General features: G+C 40.2%; 1 protein-coding gene across 1 annotated transcript in view; it reads right to left on the reverse strand.

The window, feature by feature from the left end:
• The window catches only part of LOC131892286 (calpain-9-like), a 20,973-nt gene extending 7,140 nt beyond the window's left edge, over positions 1-13,833 (reverse strand). The window contains exons 1-2 of the mRNA XM_059242091.1: positions 13,692-13,833; positions 10,694-11,970 (exon numbers count right to left, since the gene is read on the reverse strand). Coding sequence (XP_059098074.1) covers positions 10,694-10,985 — 292 coding nt within the window. The 5' untranslated portion in view covers positions 10,986-11,970; positions 13,692-13,833. The remainder of the gene's footprint in view (positions 1-10,693; positions 11,971-13,691) is intronic.
• Between the last annotated feature and the right edge of the window lie 1,334 nt (positions 13,834-15,167).

Raw genomic sequence — 15,167 nt, forward strand, 5'->3', positions numbered from 1 at the left:
GGGGGGGATTCAAGAGGAAAAGAGAGGGAGGCGAAGGAGGGGGAAGGAGCGCTCTAATATATTCCCCTGGGTGACTATTCCCAGAAATTAAAAAAAAGAGATGTGAGGTCTAATTGGATATCTGTATTTTGGCATAAAGCATCAATTTTGAACTGTACTCTAACACACGGAACAAATTTCGAAGGGTCTTTTGCAAAAAAGAGAAATATTAGACTACTTTCCGACTTATGCTAGTCTTTTGCAACAAGCGCCTCAAGACCATAAAGCCAAAGTAGCCTTGAAAAATGCCATCGAAATCCCATCATCAATTGAAAAACCTGAACAAAGAGAAATTATTAGCCCAATGCTCCTGAATGTGACCTATTATGGTCACTCTGTCTCTGCAGATATGAGCAAAAAGAAGGAAGGATCCCGCCAAGTGGTTGGTTGGTTGGTTGGTTGGTTGGTTGGTTGTGCGACTACATCCAGACCGTGTGCGATGATGATTGCAATGATCTTGGATGGAGATGGTACGGCCGTTTCAGACCCTTGTTGAGGAATGGATGGTTGTGCTCCGCATGCACCCGAGGAAAACACAGTCAGAGAGAACCAAAGAGATGGGGCGCGAAGAGAAATCTTTCCTCCCTGGTTTTGAGTATGTGAGTGTGTGTTTGTGTGCGATGAGCTGGGGCGTCCGTATGTAGTTAGCCAGTACATAGGTAATCGAATAATTCATCGGGATTCCTATCTCAAGTGTGGGCAAAAAAGGGTTGTAACAACTCAAAAGCCAGGGCTTGGAAACACCATGGACGACCAGCCAAAGACGACCGGCCAAAGGCAACCAATCCACCGATGTCTTGGCTCTCTGGGAGCTCCCAGAGGTCACGAGAGAGCCTTAATGTTTGATTGAGTATCCATCACGTTGTCTCCTCTCCTCTCCTCCTTTTGGTTCGGGCGTTTTGAAGTCTCTCAATTCGGATTTCTTCCTTCCCGATACAGGGTGCGGAGATAAAGGACAGATCAAAAATACACAATCAGATGGGTTTCGTGTTTCAAGCAAAAAGAGATTGACTAAACGTCCACTTTTAGGTACGGCAATGCCACTCTGAGATTTTTGATTCCACTGAGGCTGTTCTGTGTGTGCGATGGTTTTTGACATTGAACGCATTTGGTTACGTGATTCTTGAAAATAAGGTTCCGAATTCAGAGAGCCAGTGCGTTGATGGCTTCTTTTACTGCTGTTACTGTTGAAACCAAGTAACGCAATGAAAGTAGATCAGCTAGACACTTTACCGGGGATTCCATCCCCTGTATCGGTGGAAAATCCGCAAAATCGTTTAAAAAAGTATCAACATTCCAGCTAATATTGTCCATTTAGAAGTATTGGTGATGAAATGGAATTGAACCCTTGGGTACATTTAAAGATTATTTGATTTGGTTGTCAATGACAAGGCCAAAGCACACAATTTTAGAAACATTAAAAACAATAAAAAAAGGATCGAGTGGTAGATTAGGTAATAGATTGGGCAATAGATTGGGTGGGTGGTGGTTGCTAGGCCTTTGCACTTTGGACGTATCCCAAATATCTTTAAATGAACCCTTAGATACACTGCTCCCTAAAACAAAGTTTATTTGTTGATCAATAGATACAACATGGCTTTTGAGACATGGCTTGAGCACATTTGAAAACAAGGAAGTTCCTCAATTTTGTAATGTTATTATCATCAATGATATTTTGCCATCTCTTTTCTTTTGCATTCATTTTTACGCAATTCATCTAAGCTTTAATATAATATAAACTTATTATCAAGGGCTAGTGTTTGAAAAGATCAATGGAATTGAATGGAAGTCGACAAAATGGTACCAAATCTTGAGACGCACTCGGTATAAAGAGCGTTGACGCTCATGTGAACATCCACACATTCGATAAGATTCGACCTGGGGCAGCTTGGGAGAAATCATCAAGATGTGCAAATGTGATGATGATGGTATTTTCCCTTTTGTTTCAATCCCAACCCCACCCAAAAAATTGGCTTCACTAAAAACTATCCCCCCAAATCTGCATTTTCAAACTCACTCTTGAGAAGCAGGTTCATCCAAAACTCTCTGGCAATATTTTTTCAATCCCACTGAGATCTGCGGGAAGGAATTCGTTCGAGTACGATGTTTGTCTCGTATCGTCGGCTTCAAAGCCAAGTAAGCAATTAAGATGGAAGCCTTTGATAGTGAAGATCAATAGGGAACCCTCTCCTCAATACCTGTTACAAGTGAAAAAAAAGAACGAGGGGCCAGAAAAAATTGGCATTAATTAAGGAGATAAAATAGGCTGTTTTTTCTTGAGCAGAAGTCGAAAAAGACGTCCAGGGCTGGTAAACAATTATTTGGGCCGTAATCATGGCGAAATGTTGGTGACCTGGTGTAAATGATTATTAAACGATTGATTTGAATGGGTGAAGAAACCAGTCGATTCCGAAACCCAACTTGTTGGCACGCTTGTCTCTTATTAAAGGACTCATTCCGACAAAATTTGATCGGTAGACCCTTCACATCATTTGATTTCGAGCTCAGTGAACCCTGGCTTTTATGTAAGAGAGCTTTGTTGTCACATAGTTTCACTCGTTATTCATTAAACGAAGTCTTAACTTGGGGCAAAACATAAAAAAAAATATTTTTCCAGCGTGTTTACCGTAGCTTTAGCACAAGTAAACGATCAATGGTGATCAAAACCAACAGAGCCATTTTGAATTAGCACAGATAATGCACTCAGCTGGTTTTCTTGAAGGTGGTAAGACAATGCTTGAGTGAATGCATGTGGCGCCATCTAACCCATTAAGGTTAGGATGTGCTCTATGAATTTCAATAGGATACTAGTTAGGATTCAGAGTGTCTTAAGAAATGATTTCCCAGATTTCATATACAATTAGTATTCATACTAGTGCATATTTTTCCGTAGTTTCTGCGATATTCTTTCTTGGATTTCTTTTAAGTTTGGCAAACTTCAAGTAGGAAGCAAATTTATGTTTGAATCCATTTGAATCTATAAGCAAAAATAATGTTGACGAAATTGGAAGCCAAAACATCGTTATAACCTTGGAAAAAGTAAGCCTATAACTCATAATAAGTTTCGAGAATTCAAACAGGGACGCCCTCTGCTTTTAGCGTCTACATATTTTGTGCTCAAAAACATACTTTAGTCGAGAGCAATTTGATGGTGTGATGATTTTCATAGTGTAAGAAGCTTTGAAGAGCTGTTTGGAACCAGTATAGAATCCATTTCGTGCTCTTCTTCCAAATTTAACAATTTGAATCGCGGAATATGTGGTTAAGTTTGTATTGATAATTTTTGAGGAAATGTACGATCAGCTTTATTCTAAAAAGGTTTTGCAGCAACAATGGCGCAGCCTGTTTTGGCTTAGAAGCTGATTTTTTAACTGCATAAAAGGCTGGTCAATTTTCAAACCAACTTTGTTACCGCTAGAGGGCGTTTCTTTCCTAAAATGTAGTTGTCGCTACCCCTCCTGTGTTAATAAAAAGTCAAGTTAGGATGACACCAAAAGGTTTCAGTTCGTCTTCTCATAAAAATCAACTCCCTTTCGTCAAGTTACAAAATGGTGGAATTACAAATGGCTTAGGCTTGAAAATTTCCAAAAATAAAACTGCCTTGATTGATTGCTCCCACATGATTTCTTTGGAAATACCTTTTTAGTTGCTTTGATTTTGGAAGCTGGTGTTGTTGTGATTTGTGACCAATTTTGAGGCCCCGGATTGGGTTGGGTTTATTGAATGGAGCAATCAAACCGAGTGCAAAGGATTGCTTTGTGTAGTGCAATCTTCTCGCCGCTCACTTTCACCCTGAACCCGAGACGAAATGGAAGGAGGAGGAGGCACCAGAAACATATTGCCGTTTATATTTGGGGGCAAATTGCATTTTAATGACCTCCATATCATTAGGCACGCTTTTCAAAAGCAAATCCGACCTACTTAGGGTTGCTCTTGCATATGAGATAGGACATACCCGATACTCTGGACCAGGACTTTATGAACAGAACAAAATCGGGCGATGTATTTCTAATTGCGAAAACAAGTGAAGTGCCATCACATAGCTACTAAATACCTAACTTTTTTTCAAGATGTCCAGAACAAAAGCATTTCCCAAAATGTAATTCGTAACTAGACCTTGGAAGAAAGCGCAAGAAATGACTAAAAGGTTGCAATATTTGTCAATTTAGCCCACTTATTGCACCAAAACATTGTTATAGCAATGGATCTCATGAAAGAAAAAATAAAGGCATACACATGCCCAAAACCTTTTTTTTGGCTACTATTACGCTAATTAATGTCTGAGCCAAGAAGCAAATGGAATCAACAAAACTTGTGTAGCAAGTTATCATCAAATATTTTACATATCGAAAAAAATGTTTATTGATACTACTAATTCGTCAAAGAATATCTTCCCTAATTTCAAAGCTAAATGACCAAGTCACTAAACCGTCCAACTATTGATGCATTTTTCTAAGGGAATAATTATTCATATTTTTCATTAAACCCTTTATTGTGTACATTTTTACAACTATTTCCATTATATCTTATTCTCGCTGACATGATCATGAGTCACAATGAAAAAGCTTATACTAAATAATTGCTCTTCCTAATTAAATATCTACTTTTCAGCTTCGTTTCCAAACAACTTGACCGCACCCTCTTTGTGCAAAAAGACCAAAAAGCAACACCACTAAGCCAAATATGACATTCTTGGGGCCAAACAAGCCAAACTATATTCAAAGTTCTTTTAATCACCAAACCAGTGACAATAGCATTGCCATCTTTTTTGTTAAGGGACTAATACTGAGTACTCCACCAGAATGTGTCACTCGGAACAAGACATCAAGGGTGCCAAGGCAGATGATTCATCATCACTATCACCATTGGCACCAAAAGTCTCCGGGCAATTCGTCATGCAAGAAGGGGGTTGAGAAGTGGATGTGGCGAAATGTGGCCGCCATTCATCACCCTAATGTCACTTACGTGGGCGGCCGTACCCGTGTAAGGTGTACCTGAGGATTCTCTCGCCACGCGAGATGAAACAGGCAATGATGAAGATCCCCCCTTGCAGACCAAAAAAAGCACCTCAACCCAACCAACTTTCTCTGGAGGTGCTCCTAAAGGCATCTCGGATTTATCCTTGAGCTCCTCACGACTTGTCAACGATTAATTGAAATGTTGTCTTCCGAGGAGGCTCGGTCGAATCTTGGAATGCCGGGATTGGGGTTTGGAATGCCAAGCATCCATCGGGAGGACACTCAATGGTTGATGGGGTTCTCAAGAAATCCCGGATCACCGATACACGAAAAACTTCCAAACGTGGCCAAAAATTCGTCGTATCATAGATCCGAGTGTTCTGGGGAAGCCTTCGAGGGATCCGATTCCAGGACGACATTTCTTGTTCTTCACAAAGTAGATATGCAACTGTAGAGGTGTTAAATATTGATATTGGAGAAAAAGAGAAAAAACCTGCGAGAGCTTGAATGTACAAGACTTCAATTTTGATGATTCCAACACAGAAAGAACTACCAAAGAGGGTTGTTGATAAGATTTCGGAACTATGAGGAAATCGAATTGAAACCTTAAAGTTGTGCTTGATTTCAATATTTTTCGTAGCGATTATGTATGGTATTTGAAGGGGGGGGGGATTTACGATACCTATATATGTTTTAGCGCAAGCTCCCGAGAGTGTTTGAATGACAAGTGATGTGATTTGAAGACGCTTATAAGGATTAAAATCAAACCGATGTAACAAATGTTTATTTTTATTTTCATTTTCTAACCTATCAATGCATTTGAAAACACATACTTTTTTCTTAATCCAGATAGTTTTTTATCAGACGGGACCTGAATTTACAATTTATAAACATTTTTTTCAACATTGGAATAATTATTTAATCTCAGGCTACGCCTAAATGAGCGGAATTAGTTTGGAGTTGCACCGTCCATTTATCACCTCTTAAAAATCGTGTGTACTTCAGCTACTGATATCACTTTATCTAAGAGATATCAAAGTATTTCCCAAGAGCAATATTATACTACTTCTGATATGATTTATGTTTTAGGTCAAGATGAAGTATCTATTGTCATCCCGAGACTGAGCGACTAGTTTCTGTGACTTGAGAATGATAATATATTGTGACAACTAGGTTGCTATTTTTGTATCGTTAAATAGCAGCATTATATTGCAATTTTTTTGATCTATACACCTTTTGTCATTGTCTTTAGTGGAATCTTTTGCAAAAGTCCTGCTTTCAAAAGAAAAACGACAAATAGCGACTTCAATGTTGGTGTATCACCTCAATTCGTAATCATAATCCGTTGTTATTGCAACCAAGATTAGACAGAGGAAATGATCAAATTCACCGATGTTTGATCTTGTCTTATCTCCATCTATTGGCAGATTTTGAGGAATCCGAATGAACAGCTCAATACTCCATATTCTCATTCGTGATCCAAAACGCCAAAATGGATCTGTATGAAGAAATAACTCTCCTGATGTCTGATCAATGGTCTTACCTCTAGAATTGGGAGCCTGAATATTATTGTTATTGTTCTCCTCTTCCTCCTCTTCATCACTGCCATTTAGACACATGTCTCACAAAACCAGCTAGCTCAAATCGGTCTCACTTTTCAATCGACTCAAACTTGGGCACTCGACTCTGCCATCTTTTGTTTTTGAGCACTCACAACCACCGAGTCTTTCACGATCGGGATTGGAGTGAGGAATGAGGCTAATTTCGTCGAGCTTCTTGCCTACTTCCTATCCAGAGTGGACGATTTCTTGAACCCTGTGTGAAAAAGATCACCATTACCAACTTTTCACGGCGGACCACTCACTCACTGGATGGGCTCTTTGAAGTGAAAAAAATCAAAACTCAGTTTGTTAGTCTTTCTCATTTTTTAAGATAGTGTTCAAAACTTCGGCTGGCTCGAGTCTGAAATATTTCTTAATTGATGCAGAGATGTGGGCATGTTGAGAGTAGTCCCAAGTTTGAAGCCAACCATTTCAGAGGGTAACAACACAATAACAATCCTGAAGCTACCGTCTTACAGTCTTCCCCTTCTCTTTCTCTTTTTTAAGCTTAGAGGATGTCATTGTAATCTTACCGGGTGCGGTGTGAAAATTGAGCACTTAGGGCAAGGAAGATACCTTTCAAAGCAGGCATTGATTAACAATGTGGTGATAGTAGCGTTGGCCGAATTTGACACTAGACGACATCATTTGATGGCGAAATAGTTTTAAAGGAAAAATATATTCTGGAATTTTGAAGACTAAATGTGTCAATTGAAGTTTGATCTTCCCCTGGTTGCTCTATAAGCGATTTTTTTAGGGAATAAGAATCAATAGAAAAAGTTAACCGGACATTGAAAGAAATTGAATTGAAAACAAACTATGATTTGAAATTTATGGAACAGAAAAAGCATGCAGGGATTCCAATTTAAAGCATGAACCACTCTGACCAGCATATCTTCAAACATTTGCAATCAAAGAATCAAATTACAGTTACGCGTTTAAAGACGTTGCTGAGCTCTTGAAGCGGTAACAAAAGGCGAAGTTTTGGCTTTAACTCTGTATCAAGATCTACAACGACCTATGTCTCTCCGAATGTCAAGTTTCGTTGTTCACTCTGTACCCTCTATAGGGCTCTGGCAAACTCATGGGATTTGCTTCCGTTTCTCGTCGATTTATCATTCATAAGTAGTAACGATATCAAAAACCAACAACCAAGATTAGCTCCTAATTTTAGTCCCTGAAATTGGAATGTGACAAACGTAACACTATCTACATTTGTCAAGGCATAAACTTCCACCTTGGTCCTCGACCTATCTTCCCAACCCTAGGTCGGTGGACTCTGTACAAGTTTTAGAATGGGGGGCTTGTGAAAATGAGACACTCATGCAATTCATCCAGAGGTCAATCCAAAGGTCATTGTGATTCCTGGGAAACCTTCAGTGCCGCCTCTTCTGGAGCAGCACTTGTTATGTACAACCGCAGCAGATCTTTGGATTGTCTTGGGGTGGTGGGTTTACGATTTGCTTGGAATTCATATCGCTATGACGTGCTCGAGGCTCGTTACCTTGGGTCTCTTGTCGATAAAAATGCTCGAGAATCGCTGGTGAGTCACTCGTTGCATTCGAGTTGTGGCGTGAAGCTGAATTATTTTCTTAATATTTCACAAATAGATGGCGCCCTAGCGATGGCCAACAATGGCAAAACATGCATTTAACTGATTTAGATTTTGCTTCTGCATGAATGCTTTGATGATGAAACACCATTTTTTGAGTCGAACAAGGCCAGGATATGGTTGAATGGAGCCTTGGAGTCCCATAGTTACCCAGGTAAGTGACAAGATTGGGCCAAAAAATGGGCCGAAACGTAAAAAAAGTAGGTTTACCGATAAATAATATGGATGAAGTTGGCAAAGCTACTTGCAATTGATTCAGTGATTATAGTTAGCCAATCTTTTACAAGGTTGTGAGATGATCCTTCAGGAAATGCTTGCAGCGCCATCTAGGTCGATTAGGGTTTGGTGTTTTCTAACAATCAAAATGAAATTTAATAACGCAATTACACACCATTACTAAAGGTGTTGCTAGACATTGGACTTGATGGAATATTATGAGCATGGACTGTCAAGATTTTTGGACTTTTACCTTCATATATATATAGCAATGCACTCACCATTAAAAAAAGGTCCGTTTGAATATCCAAATGAATGGAAAGAAGAGTCTACGTAACTTGATTCGGAATGACAATTGCATTAAAGGCAAGAAATGATGAAAATATGCAAAATATACGATTGAATTGCAAAAGTCACTCTCGTCAATAGTATCAAGATGTTCGAAAATGCAACCAATTAGTCTGGAAAAACAACAATATTATAATACTAGATAACACCTCTAATGCAAATTGAACATGAACATGAGCATCATTTTGCCTCCATCTATTTGGTGGGTTTAAACAAATTTGATTGCATGGATCAACTCTTTCAAGCAAGATAAAGGAATAAGAGAGGTTTTTTTGTGCAAGTAAGACTTGATGCAAATTAGAAAGAGATATACATAATTTGAATTTGCAATGAGAGAATCTTTCAGCAGACCCGGAGTTTTGAACGGAAAGTTATAATAAGAACCAGCGCAACCTATCATCTCGTGGATTCCCTAGAGGAAAAGTTGCCAGTGGCGCGGATCGAAGTAAAAAAGACATATACAAATCGTTTCTTCAATTTCAAGCAGCTACATTATAATAACATAAGATGGCTTTTATACATTTTTGCCCAGCACCTTTCCTTCACGGAACAATTGGGATTTCCCACCGAGTCGCTTGATTAAGTTTGAAGATCTCTTACTTGAGGAAAACGCTCACACAATGGAAAATAAAGACTGCTCAAAAAAGGCACTTTTTCCCAGTACATACACTCTATTTCTTGCTTTCCCGGATTGATTACATTCAATCTTAGCTGATAATTTTCAAGCAACTCTTCTTGGTCACTGGAAAATCAGTTGAAATACTCGTCACTCGATATTACAAATACCTGATGCAGCAGAATGGCTTCTTGTACCGGGGCTTCTAACCCCGGAGCCAAAAGTTAAACTAAATATTCCCGAACACAATGTCAGTTAGAATAGGAGCATATTTGGTTTCTTCAACAATAACATTTCGTAACAATCTCGGAAAAACACACACATTACATTATTCATACACTTAGCCTAAACTTGTAATATAAAACTGAAATATTTGCTTCACATACGTAACATTTGATTTCAATGCGAAATAACTGTTCTCATTACGTGTTGTGAGAAATGAACACCCGTTTAGAGCAAGGAAGCGGGTAAGACGACTAAAATAGTATGGGAATGTAACTGGAAACAAATGAACCTCTCATGTTTAACAAAATTGTGAGGCTTATTCGACCCGGCAAACTGGAACATTCAACATGTTATGGTTCTTAGAAGTTTGAATATGGAAAAGCCATGCGTCAAAAAATGAGCCACAATAATAATTGATTCCAAATCCGTGCTCTCAACATTTTGTGCGGGTTTTTTTTTTCATCATTATTAAGATGATTATCATTATGTCCATGGAAAAACTGAAAAAAATTCTCGAATGGAATGAATAGTTGCCGAAATAGTGAGAAAGACATAAAAGTGGTTTCCTTTTGCCAATTAACTACCCCACCACAACCAAAAAGTGTTTGCCGTTTCTGGTGCTCCAGAATTTTCCTGATGGCTTAACGAAGACTTTTATTGGATTTCAGTGAGAGAATACCTTGAATAGTTCTCACATGTTCTTGGCCGCTAGGTATTGGCAGAAATTCCTGTACACGTACTCATATTGATGGACTGACAGGCGACCGCCATTTGCGTATGTATAATATCCTGCACTGCACGTATTACTTCACACATGGCTGAATAACGTGGCAAGAAAAAAGAAGCATTGTTCAATGCTAGGTGTCCGAGGCGAAATACCACCACACACTTATTTCGGAAACCAAGGTCTCGCGTGATATACACCGCCCTTGTTCCGAGGTAAACAAGGGCCAATCAGGCTGCCTGGGGCATGACTAGTTGCCCGCACATAAATCATTCATTTAACCTGAAGAAATTTACTCCATTTCTCAATTATGCAGGGATTGATTCGGCTGTTGTCAGGAAATGAGAGGCTTACCTTCAAAAGTGACGGAATCGGATTGGTCGAAGAGGAGTCCGTCGGACTTGGCCCTATGCAGCTCTTCAGTGAGTTTTCCGTTCTTTAGATTGATCTGCCGCAAAGAGCCTATCCGGTACATGGTGGCCATGCCGTTGGGTTTCTTCTGGCCAAGACCGTATCCAACGCCCGGGGGTCCAAAGGCCTCATCCTCTGAGTCGGAGTAGTCAGGTAGGAACTCCACCATTTGTTGGCTCTCCTCTTCCGGCGTGGCCAGGAACTCATTTGAGACAACGGCTCCGTCTCCAGGCATCCTGGTCAAGGTACTCAATGGAGACTAGTCTCCTGTCATGGAGGTACTTTTGTTGACCATTTTCCCTTGCTTCAACGAGTTGCCCCGTGAGAAAATCCCATCTGCCGACTTGGCGCCCAAACTCTTGTTGCCCGGACTAATCTTCCGCTTTAGGGTGCCATTTGTGTAGACGCGGGGTGGATCATGTCCATGCCTGGGATTCCCATTATCGCTTGTGTATTGGCCCTTTGACGTACGTGGTAGGGTACTATACATGTGCTGAGGGTCCGAATTGTTAATATTATTAGTATTATAATTGGGAGGGACCTGACGCGGGGCTGGAGGGGCGTCGTCATTCAAATATTCAGCACTGGCGCCAATGGCTCCCACCGTCCGGATTTGTGCTAGAGTGGTAGAAACCCTATCCTTGGATACGTGGCCTCCTTGAACTCCTTGTCCCACCATTTGAGAGAGATGTGAAAGCAGGGAACTTTCTTCCGGAACCATGGACATCATTGGCTCCCTCACACTCTGGTGTCGTTGAACTGGTCGACCGGTTCCAGTCCACGGAAGGGGTTGGCTGACTTGCTCATGGCTCTGAATTCTCCGGAGAGCCCGAATTTCTGCCGACATTGGCAAGGTGCCTAAATGATCCTCGTATCGGGGATATACCATGCCAATCTCTGTTGGCAAACCCGCCTTTGAATGGATAGGGTAATCAGTCACTCTATGCGACCTATTGTTAAGACCGTATTCGGAATGACTCCGCCCCATTACTGGATGCCATTGGCCGTCAAGGTGGTCCGCACTCCGGCTAGACTCACGGAATGGTCGACCCTGATAGTTGAGATACTCCCTATCTCTGGTCTCGTGGGTGAATGCTGAGGTGTTGTAAAGAGGGTGATTGGTTCGGTGGACCACTTTGAAGGATGGAGCCTTGTGAAGGGCTACCAGAGGTCCGTTCATGGTCATGGGTTCGGCAATGATTTTCATCGGGAATTATCGTCTGGAAACAGAACGAACGAACACATGACATGCCTGGTTTTATTTTCTTCCTCATGTGTGATTTAGAAATCTTAAATGAATGGGTGGATGACAGACGAGTCAGAAAGCGGTGTGAAAATTCGTTACAAATCTCCCGCAAATTTGCGGAGACCATAAGAAAGTTCCTGTCTTATGAAATTGGAATGTTCGTCATGCATTTAACGTGGTCTCCACCTGGACTCGCTTTCCATGAAAAGCAAAATACTAGTACAACAGAACGATAATCTATACTATTTATTGTTTGTACACCTTTCATGCACATTACTGAGCAGATTCGATTGTAAGCACCCAAAAGCCTGGTGTAAAGAACTTATTCTTGCCGGGCTTGCAGGGGTGAGGCCACGTCTTTGGTAAGGGGAGCATCAAAACAACGGGAGATTTGAACGCAGTGTTGAATGGCAAACCCTGATGTACTACATCATCCAGAGCTGACTGCATCTTTCTCATCAACCTGATCATCTGCAGAGTGTTTAGACGAAATGCAGTTATTATGACACTCACTGGCCAATTGCTCCCCACTGCTCCATGCACGGACGTCATCAAGCTTCTTGTAATGACATGGTCAACATTTGAGTTCTATCAAACACGTTGGTTATTAGTGCTCAAACATAATCTCGTTTGGTTTAAATATCTTTATTCATACACAAGTTTTGTTTCCTTAATATTTTATGGTTATTTTTCACTGCTAAACATTCTTTGTTACATAAAATACACTGTATTCAGTGGGCTTGTAAGGTATGCTCATACCAACGTGTTTGTTGTTACATATTTTGCTTTTCACACTTCGGCAAGACATTTTAAACCATTGAATGACTTTCTTTATATCGGTTACAAGAGCTCGTAACATTTTAGCTTGTAAAAACCAACTAGCTTCCATGCAACTTTGTGGAAATAAACGCGCATTTTTTCCATTTCCTTCATCAAACCCTACAATCAGACAACCCTCCCTCCACTAAATAAAAAGTAGAAATAAGCACATTAACTTCTTTTTTTTGTATTATTTGCCGAAAATTACCACTTATCTTCCCAATGTGGTTTCTCCATTTTGCTGATGCCAATGTGTATACTTTAGACCCCTAATTTTAAACATCAAGTCATTTTCCATTAAAGAGCCGGCAATGCATATTACATTCTCTGAAGGGGACCTAAAAATTGCCAAATTTTGTTATGAAACGCAAATGTATAACAATATGAATCTGAGACCACCGTGAGGGGTAAATGTGATTTCCTCTCATAGGAATCCCATATGAATGAATACCGTTGGAAGGACGCGGCCAAGACTAATAACTGGACTTAAAACAGCAGATAATCAGCAAACAAAAATTTTGTTCGAATAAAGGAAACAGCAAACAACTATGCCCGGCTTTAAAACGCTTGATTTCATTTTTCTCCCGAATCTTTTGGCATGAGGATGCTTTCGTGAATGAAATGAACACATGTAATAACTTGACAATCTTGATCAGACAATCTCAAAGAAAGCCCTAGTAAAGGGATTTGAAGGGAAGAGAAATCGGATTTTATTTGGGTAATTTTGCAATTAAACGGTGCAATATGACAAATTCAAAGTACCGTTGAACAACTAAATAAAGGCTCAGATCAAGAGCAATCGACCTCAATGATTTTTTTAGACTTCCTAATTGCTTTGTAAATAAAAGAGGCAATTGTCATTCATAGCATTCTTACCATTCGATCTCTTTTCGAGCGAGAATCTATTGTGAATTATCACCGAACACACAAAAAGTTTCCATTGGAGTCCGTCGACAAACAATGGTCGAAAAATGGACACTCCGAGCGCCTCCACTCACATACACCGACTATTTACCGACAGACGAAAAAAAAACAATAAGAAAATTACTTCATCATATTTTCAGGGTGTCTAGGCCTGGCTCACTTTAGTCGCATTGCTTCAATAGGGCCAACTAATATGGGTTTAATTACACACAAGTCAATACGAAGCTTGTTCTTATTCATCCCGGAGACGACCTTGCCAACCCTAAATTTGTGGACCATAATTAGGCACCCTGGATTTTGCTTCAGTTAGCGGTTGATCTGGGAAAATGAGACCTGGTTGAGCAGCATCATTGCCATCGTTCAAGAACTTATGGAAGATTTCCCACGGAGCGCACACGTCTTAGAAAGACAATGGGAATCCACTGACTGAAATCCTGGGGTTTCGTAAAACGTAACAAGTCGATCAGATCTAGGATGAAATTGTAAACTAGGGAGTTTTTCCAGTGGGATTGTGCACTTCCCAAGAATGTTCATCGCACCCGGGCTTTGGAGTTTACAATACGGGAGGATCAAGCAAACTCGTTATGGCAATGGACAAATATCATTCCATTTTTTTAACTTCACTGAGCATGAGTAGTGAGTGAAGCAACAGTTGGTCAATCGCTTACCAACACTGTGGTCTCGGAAGTGAAGAGGACTGCTTAAACTCATGGAGAGTAAAACGAATTTTTAACTGGTGAGGTTGCGTGGTTTGGAAGGGCGTTTGTTTTCGAATGAATGTTGTCCTCAAATTTCCATTGATATGATGAAATCATTGATAACTCATTTGAGTTATAAATGCTGCTTCTAAACAAATGAGTACTTCAAATGAAGAATCTGAGAGCAAGTTAAAAAAACATTTCAAGCATCATTCGCAAACCACAGGACAAAGCATAGCATACCATAGTACAATTTTCTAATGCGAGAAGGGCCCCTGGGTCAATTTGACCCCTGACACGCTCTGTGGGAAACTTTTAGACACTAGACCCACACCAGGTGCCAATAGTAGGACCCAATCTGACACTGGGCTTGACACTGTTTACCTTTCTACCAGCAGTTAATGAGTTTAAATATATAGAACATTTTTTCTTAACTAATTGATGTCAAAAGGTTGCTTTTTGTTTTGCCTTTCAATGATTTTGATTCAAACTGAGCTTTGCATTAGTTGCTCACCAAACATGCAGGAGACAAACTCATTCAAAGAATTCAAGCAGGTAGATTGGTTCCAATTAGCGCTCTTTGAAGAGAAATTTTACTCCAACCAAGCCACTTGAGGCATTGATGTGAGCACATTTTGGTAGTTCAGCAGCAGGGTGTGGAGCCATTCTCTTTCCCTCACATTACTTGGCTTCAATTAAATCTATCAAACAAGTCATCAACCCACTGGCT

Source organism: Tigriopus californicus, chromosome 12 (genome assembly GCF_007210705.1).
Source record: "Tigriopus californicus strain San Diego chromosome 12, Tcal_SD_v2.1, whole genome shotgun sequence".
NCBI classification, from domain to species: domain Eukaryota; kingdom Metazoa; phylum Arthropoda; class Copepoda; order Harpacticoida; family Harpacticidae; genus Tigriopus; species Tigriopus californicus.